General features: G+C 43.3%; 1 protein-coding gene across 2 annotated transcripts in view; it reads left to right on the top strand.

Moving 5' to 3' along the window:
* PGM5 (phosphoglucomutase 5) overlaps nucleotides 1-15,245 on the top strand; it is a 186,273-nt gene that overhangs the window by 121,364 nt on the left and 49,664 nt on the right. For both annotated transcript variants that reach the window (XM_029055729.1, XM_029055728.2), the window contains 2 exons: nucleotides 4,548-4,683; nucleotides 6,619-6,802. In XM_029055729.1, the coding sequence (XP_028911562.1) occupies nucleotides 4,548-4,683; nucleotides 6,619-6,802 (320 nt within the window). The remainder of the gene's footprint in view (nucleotides 1-4,547; nucleotides 4,684-6,618; nucleotides 6,803-15,245) is intronic.

Here is a 15,245-nt window from a genome sequence, read left to right on the forward strand (position 1 = left end):
TCCCACAAAAGAGTTCACTCCTGCTTCTGCTCTACAGGAATATATGGTAACCATCACTGAAATCTTAGTAGTGTTATAGGCTGTTGGCTTCCACAGGGCAGGACCATATCTGTTTAACTCACATTGAGTGCTGGGTTGAGTAATATACAATGTGAGTGGAGGTTTAATAAGTGCTTTGGGTAATCAGTCAATCAGTAGTATTTATTGAACATTTACTCCATGCAGAGCACTGTACTAAGTGCTTGGGAGAGTACAATAACATTAATAGAAATGATCCCTGCCCTGAAGGATCTTACATTCTGGCAGGAGAGACAAACACTGAAATAAATTACAACTAGGGGAAAGTTTAAAGATATTTACCTAAGTGCTATGGGGATGGGAGAGGAGGAAGAGGAGGTAAGTATCTAAGTGCTTAGAGAAGACATGTCTGTAGTATAATTTATTTCTATTAATGTCAGTCTCCCCCTCTAGACTGTAAGCTCACTGTGGGCAGGGAACATATCTATCAACTCGGTTATACTGTATTCTCCCAAGTGCTTAGTACAATGCTCTGCCCTCAATAAGTGCTCAATAAATACAATTGACCAAAGTGCTGACGTGGCAGGAGGGGGAGAAATGGTTGGGAGGTGAGAGAGTAATTAGGAAAGGCCTCCTGAAGGTGATGTCATTTCAGAAGGTCTTGAAGATGGGAAGAGAAGTGGTCTGCTGGATATGAAGGAGGAGGGAGTTCCAAACATAAGGGAAGGCATGAGCATGAGAATAGTGGAGACAGAGACAAGAATGAGGTACAGTGAGCGGGTTGACTTGAGAAGAGTGAAGTATGCTAGCTAGGGTATAGGGGGAGAAGAAAATGGATAAGTAGCAGGGAGAGAGCTGAATGTCTTAAAGCCAATGGTCAGGAGCTTTTGCTTGATACAGAGAGGAATGGGCAACCACTGGAGGTTTTTGAGGAGTGGGGAGACATGTCCAGAATGGTGTTTTAGAAAAATGATACAGACAGCAGAATGAACTATTGACTGAAGAGAGTAGAGACTGTAGGTAAGGAGGTCACTGAGGAGGCTGATGCTCTAATTGGGTTGGGATATGACAAGTCCTTAGGCCAGTATGGTGGCAGTTTGGATGGAAAGGAGGGGACAGATCCTGGAACTAATGCCATGAAACAACCGACAGGATTTGGTGACTAACTGAATAGGAGGATAGAGAGAGAGAGAGTGAGTGAGGAGTCGAGGTTAATGCCAAGGTTGGGGTTTTGAGAGAGAGGAAGAGAGTGGTGTTGTCTACAGTGATGGGTAAATTGGGCATAGAGGATTTAGGAGGGAAGATGATGAGTTCAGTTTTGGACATTTTGAGCTTGAAGTGTCAGTGGGGCATCAATGTTAAAGAAGCAGGAGGTGAGATACGAGATTATATAGAAGAAGAGAGATTGGGGCTCATGAGATAGATTTGGAAGCCAACCACGCAGAGGTGAGAGTTGAAGCTGAGTTGAAGTTGAGTTTCCCAAAGCAAGGGGTGTAGGTTGAGAAAAGAAGGGGACCCATAACTGAGCCTTGATGGATACCCTGAGTTGGGGTGCGGGGGGAAGGCTGAAGAAAAGCCCGCGAAAGAGACCAAGGAGTGGCCAGAGAGGCAGGAGGAGAACCAGGAAGGGATCCTGTCAGAGAAACCAAGGTCAGCAAGTGTTTCCAGGGGAAGATGGTTCACTGTTTCAAAAGCTGTTGAGGTGTCAAGGCTGGATAGATGAATTGGGAGGGTTATAGTCACCACTATAGTTCATTGAATTCCCAGTCACCACTGGGTTCAGATCTTGCATAATGCCAATTTTCTCTCCAGATTACTTTCTTTGGTTCTCTTTTTCCACTATATTATCATGCTGAAGAGACAGCAGAAAATAAAACTACTAAATGGATATTAAGAATGCAATCTTGCCTTTGGCTTGAAGCAGTGAAGGGGAAGATAGCACTAACTCCCTTATGTCTTGTTACATTTTTAGTTAATCATACTTTAGAGGCGTACATGATAGCTGTAAAACATTACAAAATGGATAGTTGGCATTCTTGCTTCAAACATTGGGTTTAACTATCACTGTTGATTGTACTGTCTTTTCCTCCCTCTAAATCAGGTAGCATGGAAAAGAACAGAAGGATTGGGATTGGATGGAGTTGGTGATTTTGAAATGTGATTGCTCATAAATGACTGAGTGACCATTGGTGAACCCAGCTGGTGGAACAGACCCCTTTAGGGTTCAGTGAGGGTTCAGTGAGGACTTTGTGGGGTTGAAGACCACCTTCCCCTGTTGATGAGGGCAAGGATGGAATCTCTCCCAGGAGCTGGGAATCTGGGTCCCCCATAAAATCATTTAGAGTTTACATTTTAATTTTGCACTGGGAGAGTTGATGGGCTGCTGGATACCTACACTTCTTCTAGTCTCCACCACATCATTTTCTTCACATCATCATGGCCTAGCAGTGTGGTCTAGTGGAAAGAGCACGGGCCTGGATGTCAGAGGACCTGAGTTCTAATCCCGGCTCCACCGCTTCCCTGCTGTGTGACCTGTCCTCCCTCCTATTTAGACTGTAGACTGTGAGCCCCATGAAGGACAGGGACTCTGTCTCATCTGCTTATCTTGGAGCTACCCCAGTGCTTAGTGCAGTGTTTGGTACATAGTAAATGCTTAACAAATATTATTTTTATTATTATTATTTTCAGCAGCAGCAGTATTCATTTCATATCCACCATATGCAGGGCACTGGATTGATTAATTGATTTACTAAGAACTTGGGGACTTACAATAAAAGTAGAAGACCCAGTCTCTACCAAGTACTGCAGTCCCAGACTTTGCATTTTTCAGCAAATGAACAGCATGGCTTAGTGGAGAGAGCATAAGCCTGGGAGTTAGAAGGACCTGAGTTCTAATCCCCACTCTGCCACTTGCTTGCTGTGTGATCTTGGGCTAGTCACTTAACTTCTCTGTGCCTCAGATTCCTCAACTGTAAAATGGGAATACCTGTCCTCCCTCATACTTAGATTGTGAGCCCAAGGTGGAATAGGGACTGTGTCTGACCTAATTAATTTGTACCTCTCCTAGCGTTTAGAACAGTGATTGACACATAGTAAGCACTTAACAAATAGCATAAAAACCCTGTCAGTGATTGAGCCCTGTATATTGTAGATGTTCACTAGAGCCATCTCTCATCAAGTACTGGATGCCCCAAGTGGGCTTCCTGTCTCCTCAAACCGCTGGTCTCGCAGTCTCCTTTCTCCTATTGCCATCACATTGGAAGAGAAGGGTGGAATTTTTTTGTGGTTAATAATCTCTCAGAGATTTTAGGGAGGTTAGAAATTGACAAATTTTGTGTTTCTGTCATCTCTAAAGGGTTTGGTTCCTGGTTTGTGCTTAGGCATATTTGCACCTTATTGTTATTATTATTATTATTATATTTGTTTAGTGCTTACTGCGTGTCATGCGCAATTATAAGTGCTGTGGTAGGTACAAGTTAATCAGGTTGGACACAGTCCCTGTCCCACATGGGGCTCACAGTCTAAGTAGGAGGGAGAACAGGTATTGAATCCCCATTTTACAGTTGAGGAAACTGAGGCACAGAGAAGTCAAATGACTTGTCCAGCGTCATACAACAAGCAATTGGCAGGGCCAGGATTAGAACCCAGGTCCTCTGATTCCCAGGCCCATGCTCTTACCACTAGGCCATGCTGCTTCAAGGCCTCGATAATGCAACATCTCTCTTCCACCTTCCCCCTTCCTGGCCCGATTATCTGGGAGAGTGCTGATGTGAATGAAACTTATACTGCCTCCCTGGTCCCGCAAACCCCTCCTGAAACTCCTATCAGAGTACTGTTTCCCATCTAGGAGGCCAACTCTTCAGTGCAGAGATAGGGGTGGAACTGGATTCTGAGGGCAGAAAGGATTTGTGTCCCTGCCACCTTCATTCATTCATTCAATTGTATTAATTGAGCACTTACTGTGTGCAAAGCACTGTACTAAGCGCTTGGGAGAGTACAATATAACAATCAACAGACACATTCCCTGCCCACAATGAGCTTACCTCATGAGTGGCCCTTGGATCTGTCCCCTTGGGCGTTAGTATTCACCCCACCGTCAGCCCCACAGTACTTCTATACATATCCATAATTTATTTATTTATACGAATGGCTATGGGTCTGCCAATTCAGTGCCTCCACACAGGAAGTGCTCACTAAATACCATTGCTTGATTGAGTATATTCGTCCCATTCCCACTCCCGCAACAAAGCTGAAGGGACCACTGAGGACCCATTGCCAGTAGTCAAAGTCAATTCTTGAGGAAATTCTGTTTGTTACCTCTCAAGGAAAGCTCAGTTGAAGCCCCCCACAAACAAAAAGATGCCCGGGTGGTTGTGAAATCTGTCATTTCATCCCAAACTGGCTCTTGCACTCTATTTCTTGAAAGTTTTCAGGTTGACGTAGAATTGTCATATTGCATTTTATTCAGTTTTATTCAACCTTTGCCATTAGTTCCAACAATTAAAACCAGCATATTTGATTCTCCTCAGGATCTGATCACCTCCGTGAGAAGGATGGACTCTGGGCTGTCCTGGTCTGGCTTTCAATTATTGCAGCTCGAAAGCAGGGTGTGGAAGAGATCGTCAGAGATCACTGGGCTAAGTTTGGCCGCCACTACTACTGCAGGTGGGAATAAGAGCAAGGAGAGGAAAATGAGTTCTGACCTAGAGGGTTCCCAGGGAAATCTTGGTTGGATTTACTTAGCTTCTGGTTATATTGCTGGGAGATTAACAGTGTTTCTAGGGTGACTGAGAGAAGATAACTTTGCTCTTACCTTATAAAGTGATGTTTTTTTTTTCCTCTTACAAGACCATGTGCCTAGATAAACATTAGAGAAAAGGGTACGTACGACATCAGTCAGTAATTTCTGAGTGACTTTAGCTCCAGTCACGGAACGCTCTGTGAAAACGTAAACATCACTGCACTGTATTCCGTGCCAAGGTGTTCTGTACTGAAGGCATATTTGTAGCACTGAAATGAGGAAGCTTGAGGCAGCTAGACTTTTTCCGTAATCATTGTCTATGAGAGGACACCAGGAAACCCAAATTCTTGTTTTTAAGGGAAAACAGAGACACCAACATTTGCTTTTCAGCATGAATCAGTTCATTTCCAGTGCCTTGTCTTTGCAAACCTCTTACAACCAGCTCAGTGAGATTTGCTTGGGGACTTGTATCTCAAGATATTCAAAAGACTCTGTAGGATTTTGCCAGTGAGGTAAAGTGATGTAATCATCCTGATGTTCAATTTTACTCTTCTCAGAAAAAGTACTACATTAGGGAATATTGTTCAATCAAGCATTACATTCATTTATAAAGAACTATCAGGTCATAGACCATGATCCAAAATGTATTCAAATGAAGAGGAGGCCCAGAAGAAGAGAGGGTGTGATGAAAAGGCAAAACTCAGTTCTCTCTCCCCACTAATGGACAGATGAAGATGTGTTTTTGAAATGACAATTGGTGAACATAAATTTTATTTTACTGGAATTACACAAGTGTTTCAGCATTCCTGTGGTATCTCTGAATGTAATGTGCAGTGGACAGAATATGTACTGAACTGCAAATATAACCTGAGGTCCGAGATATCTCATAGAACCTCAATAATTGGGAGCCAGCTTTCCAGTCAATCTCAAAATGAATTCACCACATTTCTCAATTCATCCCCTTTTATGTGGAAGAAATTGGTGTGTGCGGATAAGCTCCACCGAGTGGATCATTCTTTGCTCAGAGAATGATGCTGATACTATTTTGCAGATTCTAAAGTGTTTTCCAGGTCAGGATCTCATTTTATTTTACAAGACATATTATTCCCACATTATATTGTCCTCCTTATGAGGGATGGGCCATGTGACACATTAGGACATTTCCAGCTTGATTTGTCTAGATTGGAATCACTGTTGAACTGCATCAGGTCCTATGCTGAAGGATGCAGGGTTGTTTAGGTAGGGAGAAGAGTATTCCAGATCCAGATGAAGCTGCAGGGGCCTTTGAATTTGACTAACACCCTTACCCTGGCCAGAAACTTAGTAGGCACTTGAGTCACCTCAGAGAGTCAGGGTCTTCCTCTTTCAGGTCACTCCCTCAACTCAGTCCCTTCTAGCATCACTGGGGAAATGCTTCTCTCATAACCCAATGGGCAGCTCACCTAATTGTGACAGGCCTGCATGAACTCATGAACTCATGAATTTGAGTTGAGAGCCAAGTAGGGCACTCACAAAGGATGGTATACCTGTGCAGTGACCTAATTTGAGATTCCAGCGAATGAGGACACAAATATTGCTTCTGAGGCTTTACGGTGCTTGGTGAAATTTGGATGTCCTGAAGTTTGTTATAAAGTAGAGCTTCTTGACTGTAAGGATTGTTTAAGTGAAATGGGTCACCAGGGCACGTCATGAAACCTCCTCCATTAGAGATACTTAAAATGGGTCCAACACCTTCTGAGATTTCATGTTGCCTAGAAACAGGGAGATTGGTTGGATGAACTCTGGAGGTCCCTTTCAACTCTTTTTGTCTTTTGTTCCATGATTTTGTATCTCTTCTTACATTGCTCTCTTCATCCCAGGTTTGATTATGAGGGGTTGGAGCCTAGAATGACTTTTTACATAATGAGAGACCTGGAGGCTTTGGTCACTGACAAGTCCTTCACTGGCCAGCAGTTTGCTGTCGGGAGCCATGTCTACAGCGTGGAAAAAGCGGACAGCTTTGAATACGTGGACCCCGTGGATGGCAGTGTGACCAAAAAACAGGTACAGCGCTGCTTTGGTGGTTTAATATAGTAAGGCAGAGCAGTTACTGGTAAGCCGGCTCCCAGTTACTGGGGTTCTATGTGATATCACCAATTCTGCAAAGAGGAAAGTCGGTTGACAGTATTTAAGATATGACCTTTGGGTGGCCTTAGAAAAAAATGAGACACAGTCCCTCGACTTGAGGAGTGTACAATCTAAGGGGGGGAGCAAGACAAAAAATGGGGGGAGCAAGACAAACACGAATATGTAGATGTATACATAGACAAATAAAAATGATAACAATGCAGTGTGGCTCAGTGGAAAAAGAGCCTGGGCTTGGGAGTCAGAGGTCATGAGTTCTAATCCCGGCTCCGCTGCTTGTCACTTAACTTCTCTGTGCCTCAGTTACCTCATCTGTAATATGGGGATTAAGACTGTGAGCCCCGGGTGGGGCAACCTGATCACCTTGTATCCCCCAGCGCTTAGAACAGTGCTTTGCACATAGTAAGCACTTAACAAATGCCATCATTATTATTATTAAACACTTACTATGTGGCAAACCCTGTACTAAACGCTAGGGTAAGTAAAAGATAATCAGGTTAGACACAGTCCCTGTCCCGCATGGGGCTCACAGTCTAAGTAGGAGGGAGAACAGACATTGAATACCCATTTTACAGTTAAGGAAACTGAGGCACAGAGAAATTAAGTGACCAGCCCAAGATTAGCCAGCAGACAAGTGGCAGTGCCAAAATCAGAACCCAGGTCCTTTGACTCCCAGGCTCATGTGCTTTCTACTAGGCAACACTACTTCCTTGATAAAATGCAAGTAAAAGAGGTATGAGATATAAGAGTAGCTGATACGAAGCAGCGTGGCCTAGTGAAAAGAGCATGGGCCTCAGAGTCAGAGGACATGGGTTCTAATGCTGCCTCCATCGTTTGTCTGCTGTGTGATCTTGGGCAAGTCACTTCATTTCTTTGTGCCTCAGTTACCTAATCTGTAAAATGGGGCTTAAGACTGGGAGCCCCATGTAGGACAGGGATTGTGTCAAACCTGACTACCTTGTATCTACCCCAGTGCTTAGAACAGTGCTTGGCACATAGTAAGTGCTTAACAAATACCACTATTATTATTATTATTATTAATATTACCAAGGAATTAAAATATCATGCATTTCTAGAGAAAGATCTAAATGCCAGGAGTGATCTGAAGTGATCAGTGAACGGCTTTAGGTAGGTTAATCTGGGAAGGTTTCAAGGACTTAAATACTATTTCAGTGTTAGATGCGTACCTGCTATTGCTTTTAGGAATGCTCCCAATTAGCTGATATTCTAAAGTAACAGCCTTTAATAATAATAATAATAATAATGGTATTTGTTAAGCGCTTACTATGTGCCAAGCACTGTTCTAAGCACAGGGGTAGATACAAGGTTATCAGGGTGTCCCATGAGGAGCTCACAGTCTTAATCCCCATTTTACAGATGAGGTAATTGAGGCACAGAGAAGTTAAGTGACTTGCCCAAAGTCACACAGCTGACAAGTGGAGGAGCTGGGATTAGAACCCATGACCTCTGCCTCTCAAGCCCAGGCTCTTTCCACTAACCCACGCTGCTTCTCTAATACCACCTTTCTGAGAAAGAGTAAGTGGGACATCATAATTAACTATGTATTCTTTGACCTCCTAATGCAAGACTTTTAAATTCAACATTACATTGTTAAGTCCTTAAGTTGGCATGATGATGATGGCATTTATTAAGTGCTTACTATGTGCCAAGATCTGTGCTACGCATTTAGGCGGATATAAGACAATCAGACTGGACACATTGACTGTCCACAAGGGGCTCAGAATCTAAGAGCGAGGGCAGGTATCTTATCCCCATTTTACAGATGAGGAAACTGAGCCACAGAGAAGTTAAGTAACTTGCCTGAGATCATAGAGCAGGCAAGTGGTGGGAAGGGATGGAGACAGGATTAGGACCTGTCTCCTGACCTCCAGTCCCATGGTCTTTCCATTAGGGCTTATGCCATGCTTATTTTGGCTTTTGTCTAGCCAATGAAAGGTGTTTATAGCCTTTCTTTAGGACCCAAAAGGAACACTCAGTGAGTTAGCTAAGAAAAAGGCAAGATTAGCTGTAGCCTCACCCAGGAGTTGGTTGAAGAGGTTGCACCTTAGTCTTCCCAGTTACTTAGCCGATTAGCTCATCACTCATTCGTTTGCAAATGCACTTTAATTTTAACATTTAATCCAAGGCACGTGTCTATAGCCACAAATGCAATAACAAAAATTCCACCAGGAATTCCAGAATTCTAATTCCTTTCCAATCACCCTCAAGCACACTGAGCAAATGGAGTCCCGAATGACTGGCTAGAATTGTACTTGCTGCCAACATTATTTTGACTCGTGCCTTCCCTTTCTACTTATCCAAATGTTTCCTAGTGAGCTTCAAATGCTCAGAAGAGAATGACTTACTGCTATTTCATATTTTTCCTTTATCAGCTGAGCCATACGTGTGGCTTACCCTTTCATTAAGTTTAGTTTGTCCTTAAAGGCCTTTGTTAATTTTCTTATGGTAATACCTTTTTTTTTTTGGCTAGTTTCTAGCCTGCCCAGGATGCTTTAAAATGCAGTACATTGACTTGTCTTTGGACTATCAAATTCCTGGAAACCCAGTGGTCTTGGCACCTAAAGAGGCAGTGTGCCCTAGTGGGAAGAGCACAGGCCTGGGATTAAGAGGACCTGGGTTCTAATCCCAGTTCTGCCAATTGCCTGCTGTGTGACCTTGTCACTTGTCTCTGTCCTCAATTTCCTGTAAAAAGGGGATTCAATATGTGTCCTCCCTCCTACTTAGACTGCGAGTCCACTATGAGTCAGGGACTGTGTCCGACCTCATTAACTTGTGTCTACCCCAATGCTTAGAACAGTGCTTGATTCATAGAAAGTACTTAATAATTATTATTATTATCTAGAACACATGGAAGATTTCTGTTGCCTCATACCACAGCCAAGTCTCTTCCAATTGTATTCCAAGGTCATAATTTCATTTATTCCAAGTCTCCAGAGCCATCTACTGAGGGACTTAATTGTGCCTACTGTGTCCAAGATAATTTGGCTACATGTTTTAACAGAACTGACTCATTAATTTTTTGTTTGCTGATGAGAGAAAGTGGAAAACAAAGACCTTAAAATCGATGGGTACCAAATTTCCCATTTGTCTGTTACATATTAAAATCTTGGTTTGGACCATAATTTGAATTGGTATTGTGCTGTTGGACATGACTGCCCTTTATGTTTTTATCAAAAATGTAAACTCTGGTCCCAATCAGTTTGATGATTTACATTTCTACGTATTTTTTAGTGTGTTCTGCTATACTTGTGGATATATGTGACTATTCCTTGAGTAGATTTGAGGCTCAGCCCCTATTTATTTTATGTTTTCCTATTTCCTTCAAGACCCATGGAACACATTTCAAATCAGTTTCCGTTCTGACTCCGTGACAGTTATTGATTCCCCACCCCCCCTGGGTAAATCTTACATGTGGAAATAGTTTTCAGTGTGGATGGTTCTTTTGTGTGAGATCAAATATAGCCATGAGGAGATAAGTGCTCCCAGAGCTGGATCTTGGGGTGGGCCCAGCAGTGAATGAAGGAAGATGGTTCATCTTTCAAAAACTCAAGGCTCCAATGACTTCATCGTTAGATAATGTAGTTGCTGAACAGCCATGCTACCTTTTATTTTGTGCAGTTTGCAAGAGAAAGAAGGTAGCTTTCAATAGCCTCCCTTGTAGAACAAAACAGGGGTGATTCTTTTACCTCTATTTCTTTGGAACTTAAGACTGTGTGAGCCCCATGTGGGACGGAGACTGTGTCCGACCTGATTACCTTGCAAATACTTCAGTTCTTAGAACAGTGCTTGACACATGGTAGGCGCTTAAATTAATAATAATAATGACAACAACAACGGGAGCAGGCAGAAGAATTATTGCCACATTTTCACTTTCTGCTTCTTTCGGCAGTCCTGCTTGGGGAACAAATAGAGGTCTTGTGGGCCTTATCCTGTAAGTCCGTGGCCTCTCCTGAAAAACCAGCATTCTGTTTCCTTTTTCAACCCCACTAAAGTGACCGAAAATAGAAACACTTCCAAAAGTTGCATGTACAATTGAAATAGAAATAGTATTTTTTTAAAGGGACTCTCTGTCCATTAGAGCTTGCAATGTATTTGTTTGGATGGAGCTCTTCTTTGGAACAGAATGATACATTTACTGCAACCCTGATTATATTTTTAAATTAAAATATGTGGTTGAGCCTTAACAGGAGAAAGCAGAGACAGGACTTAGTCCCAGGGGAAAGTCAGTCAATGCAATCTGAGCATTGTATTCTTTACTGCCCACGTTGTTAAAAGTTGTACTCATGAGAGGAAAGGAGATGATTGCAAACCAGCCTCCTTTAACTTCAGGGAAAAAGAATGAAGTACAGTATGGTGCTATGCACTATGTCGCGTTCACAGTTGAAAAGTTCTGTGACTGATTCCTCATTTTCAGAAAGGAAAAGGGTTTTGAGGCTTCTTGAGCTCCTTTTTGTTCCTGATTCAGTGCAACAGTCAGGAAGCAGGCAGTGGAAAAAGTTTTTCTCACAAGTCTCTAGAGATAAGACAGGAATTCTCCATCCAAAATGATATTAAAATCCTGTATGAGAGATAAGGTTTTTTTTTTCTTTTCCCTATAGAAACATTCAGCATAGTCGTCAGGGCCTCGGGGAACTGTTGGAGTGATTAGAGGAGGGAGGAGGAATCCACAGAATCGCTCAAACCCAGCCTTTTTGTCAATTTTAGTCTTGTCCTTGGCGTCATGTGGAATTTCATGTGGCTGCCTGTGTGTTCCTGTTGTGAATGAGACCCTGGAGTGACAGGAACAAAACGTGGTGTGTGACTGCAAGGGAAAGTGATCAGGGAGGGTCCCAGAACAATTCAGAACTTGTTAACGACCAAGTAATCGAACAGTGATACTTATTGAGCACTGTACTAAGTGCTTGGGAAAGTACAATATTAACAGAGTTGGTAGAGGCTATCCCTGCCCACAAAGAGTTTACATAATATCCCGGCTGGATTATTTTGTCAGCCTTCCCTCTGATCTCCCTTCCTCCTGTCTCTCCCAACTCCAGTCTATTCTTCATTCCTCTGCCTGGATCATCTTCCTGCAGAAACGCTTTGGGCCTGTCACTCCCCTCCTTAAAAACCTCCAGTGGTTGCCTATCAACCTCCACACGAAACAAAAACTCCTCACTCTGAGCTTCAAGGCTCTCCATCACCTTGCCCCCTCCTACCTCACCCCCCTTCTCTCTTTCTACTGCCCAGCCCGCACGCTCCGCTCCTCTGCCGCTCACCTCCTCACCGTCCCCCGTTGACGCCTATCCCACCGTCGACCTCTGGCCCAAGTCCCACCGCTGTCCTGGAATGCCCTCCCTCCTCACCTCCGCCAAACTAACTCTCTTCCCTTCTTCAAGGCCCTACTGAGAGCTCACCTCCTCCAAGAGGTCTTCCCAGACTGAACTACCCCTTTTCCCTCTGCTCCCTCTCTGCCCCCCTCCTCCCTCTGCTCCCTCCTCCTTCCCCCCTTCACCTCCCCTCAGTTAAGCCCCCTTTCCCTCTGCTCTTCTCCCCTTCCTTCCCCTCCTCTCAGCACTGTGCTCATTTGTATATATATTTTATTACCCTATTTATTTTGTTAATGAGGTATACATCCCCTTGATTCTATTTATCATGATTATGTTGTCTTGTTTTTGTCCATCTATCTCCCCCGATTAGAGTGTAAACCCGTCATTGGGCAGGGATTGTCTCTATCTGTTGCCGTCATTGGGCAGGGATTGTCTCTATCTGTTGCCGAATTATGCATTCCAAGCACTTAGTACAGTGCTCTGCACATAGTAAACGCTCAATAAATACTATTGAAGGAATGAATGAATGAATGAGGTAGACAGACATTAACATAGATTAGGAATAGGGGAAACAGTAGAATAAAAGGGTATGTACATAAGTGCTATGGAGGCTGGGGTGAGTTTCAAAGTGCTTTAAGGGGTACACAGCCAAGTACTGCATAGATATCACAGAAAAAGGCTCAGAACAAGGCCCATAAGAGCCACCCCAAAATATCTGCACGAGCTTTTCCTCAGCATATGGAAAACAGAAATGCCATGAAGAATTTTGCAGAGCCCTTGTATTTGGCATTTATTAGGTGCTTACTAATGTGCTAATTGCTGGGGTGGATACAAGATTATGAGATAGGAAACGGCCCCTGCCCCATATGGGTCTCACAATCTATCTCATTGCCGTTTTACAGATGAGGAAACTGAGGCCCAGAGAGGCCTGAATGGCTAAATTGTGGTATGTTTTCACCGAGGAAGGTTTTGGCTTAAATGGTGAGGTGCCTGAGGTTAAATGACTTGCCCCAGATCACACAGTAGGCCCGTAGCAGAGGTGAGACTTGAACTCTGGCCTCCTGATTCCCAGTCCCTTGCTCTTTGGACTAGGCCATAGTACGCCAGGAAGGAGTCTGTATTTGTCTTCATTTACAAATAGTACATCAGAGTGACGCTCTCAATTGTCCTGAAATGATAATGTAATAATAATAATAATAATTTGTGAGTCCAATTCACTTCCTTTCCAAAGTCATTTGCAGGAGACTAGGTGGTAACTTAGTGTATTACTGCTGCAGTACCCTGAAAAAACAAATATACTTCCTTAGCTACCTAACTCAGTACTTCATGGTAAATTAGAGATGCCTTCCTAAAAACTGCGATTAAAGCGAAATTGTGAGAATGAATTAATTTTCTTATAGACCTATTGGGGTACCTATAGGAATATGCTTCCAAGACTTTAACTTTGTCCCTGAACCAAACACACACACACACACCCCACGCCCCCCACGCCCCTTTGTGTTAGAGCCAAAGAAGTTTTTTCTGTAATTTTGTTTGGTTCAATTATGATTTGAGATTGAAGTTACAATTTTATACATTAAAAATTGAAATTTACCTGGTCAAAATCAAGCTTTCTTTGTCCTAGCTCTGAACTTCTGAAAGACTAATCTTAAGAAAATACACACAAATGCAAGCATACAAAATGAACCTATCTACCCTACCACTGGGCACATAGTTAATAATGTTGGTATTTGTTAAGCGCTTACTATGTGCAGAGCACTGTTCTAAGCGCTGGGGTAGACACAGGGGAATCAGGTTGTCCCATGTGGGGCTCACAGTCTTAATCCCCATTTTACAGATGAGGTAACTGAGGCACAGAGAAGCTAAGTGACTTGCCCACAGTCACCCAGCTGACAAGTGGCAGAGCTGGGATTCGAACTCATGACCTCTGACTCCAAAGCCCGTGCTCTTTCCACTGAGCCACGCTGCTTCTCTAGTTGGTGTTTAATAAATACCACTACCATTATTTTTCTTATTATTGTTGCCGTTATACAATAGCAAAGTTTTTAAAAAATGTCATTACCATTTGAGGAGAGCAGTGTTCAGGCACCTCACCACTTCAGGCAAAACCTTCCTCGGAGAAAACCTACTACAACTTTCCCATAGTTGCAATTTTTGTCCAAGTTCTGCTCACCTTCTGCTTCTGCTTCTCCCCAGCAATGGTGGGAAGAGGGGTATGAAGCCCCTGGGGTCTCCCCCGCCCCTCCCCCACCCAAATAAAGCATGCTGGGGTCTCTCCCACCCCTCCCCTCCCCCACCCAAATAAAGCATGCTTGGTAAATGATAGGCTATAGCCTGGAGAAGGTGTGGAGAGAAACTAGTTATTGAAACGTAACACCCCTCATCAAGCAGTTTTACATACCTTTCCAAATAGATTTCAGCAGCCTGCTGATTCAGGACAGCAAACTGAGCAAACAGATGACTCATAGACTAAGCAATCCAATTTATAAGGAAAAGTGTCCTTAATTATCTACATCTCCTAAGCAAAACAACTTCAACTGAAGTGACTTATAGCGTTGAGGTCTTCTTGATCATGGGAGTGACTTGGGCCCTGGTAGAACCCTGTAAGGAGTGATATTTTAGGACTTAGCCTAGTCCACTCAAGTCTTGGTTCTTGGGAAGCTTTCTCGACCTGACCTGTGGGACCTGTGGCATTCAAGTTTGGCAGAGGTCTGACAAGACCAGAAAGGGGCCTGAGGCTCGTCAAGCATGAGTGGTATTTTTTACACATGTTTAATTGTCTCTGTGGGCTGCTGAAACCTGTAGGTCCAGCAACCCAAGAAATCAGTCAATTTGTGATGTTTACTGAACACCTTCTCTGAACAGAGGACTTCGCTAAGCACTTGGGAGAGATCTCTGCCCTCTAGAAGCTTACTATCTAGAAAGGGAGTCAGACACAAGATAAATTACAGCTAGGCAGAAGAGAATGTGGATAAGTAATTGCTGAATCAGTCAAGCAATGGTATTTATTGAGTGTTTACTGTGTGCAGAGCACT

Source organism: Ornithorhynchus anatinus, chromosome X5 (assembly GCF_004115215.2).
Source record: "Ornithorhynchus anatinus isolate Pmale09 chromosome X5, mOrnAna1.pri.v4, whole genome shotgun sequence".
Taxonomy (NCBI): domain Eukaryota; kingdom Metazoa; phylum Chordata; class Mammalia; order Monotremata; family Ornithorhynchidae; genus Ornithorhynchus; species Ornithorhynchus anatinus.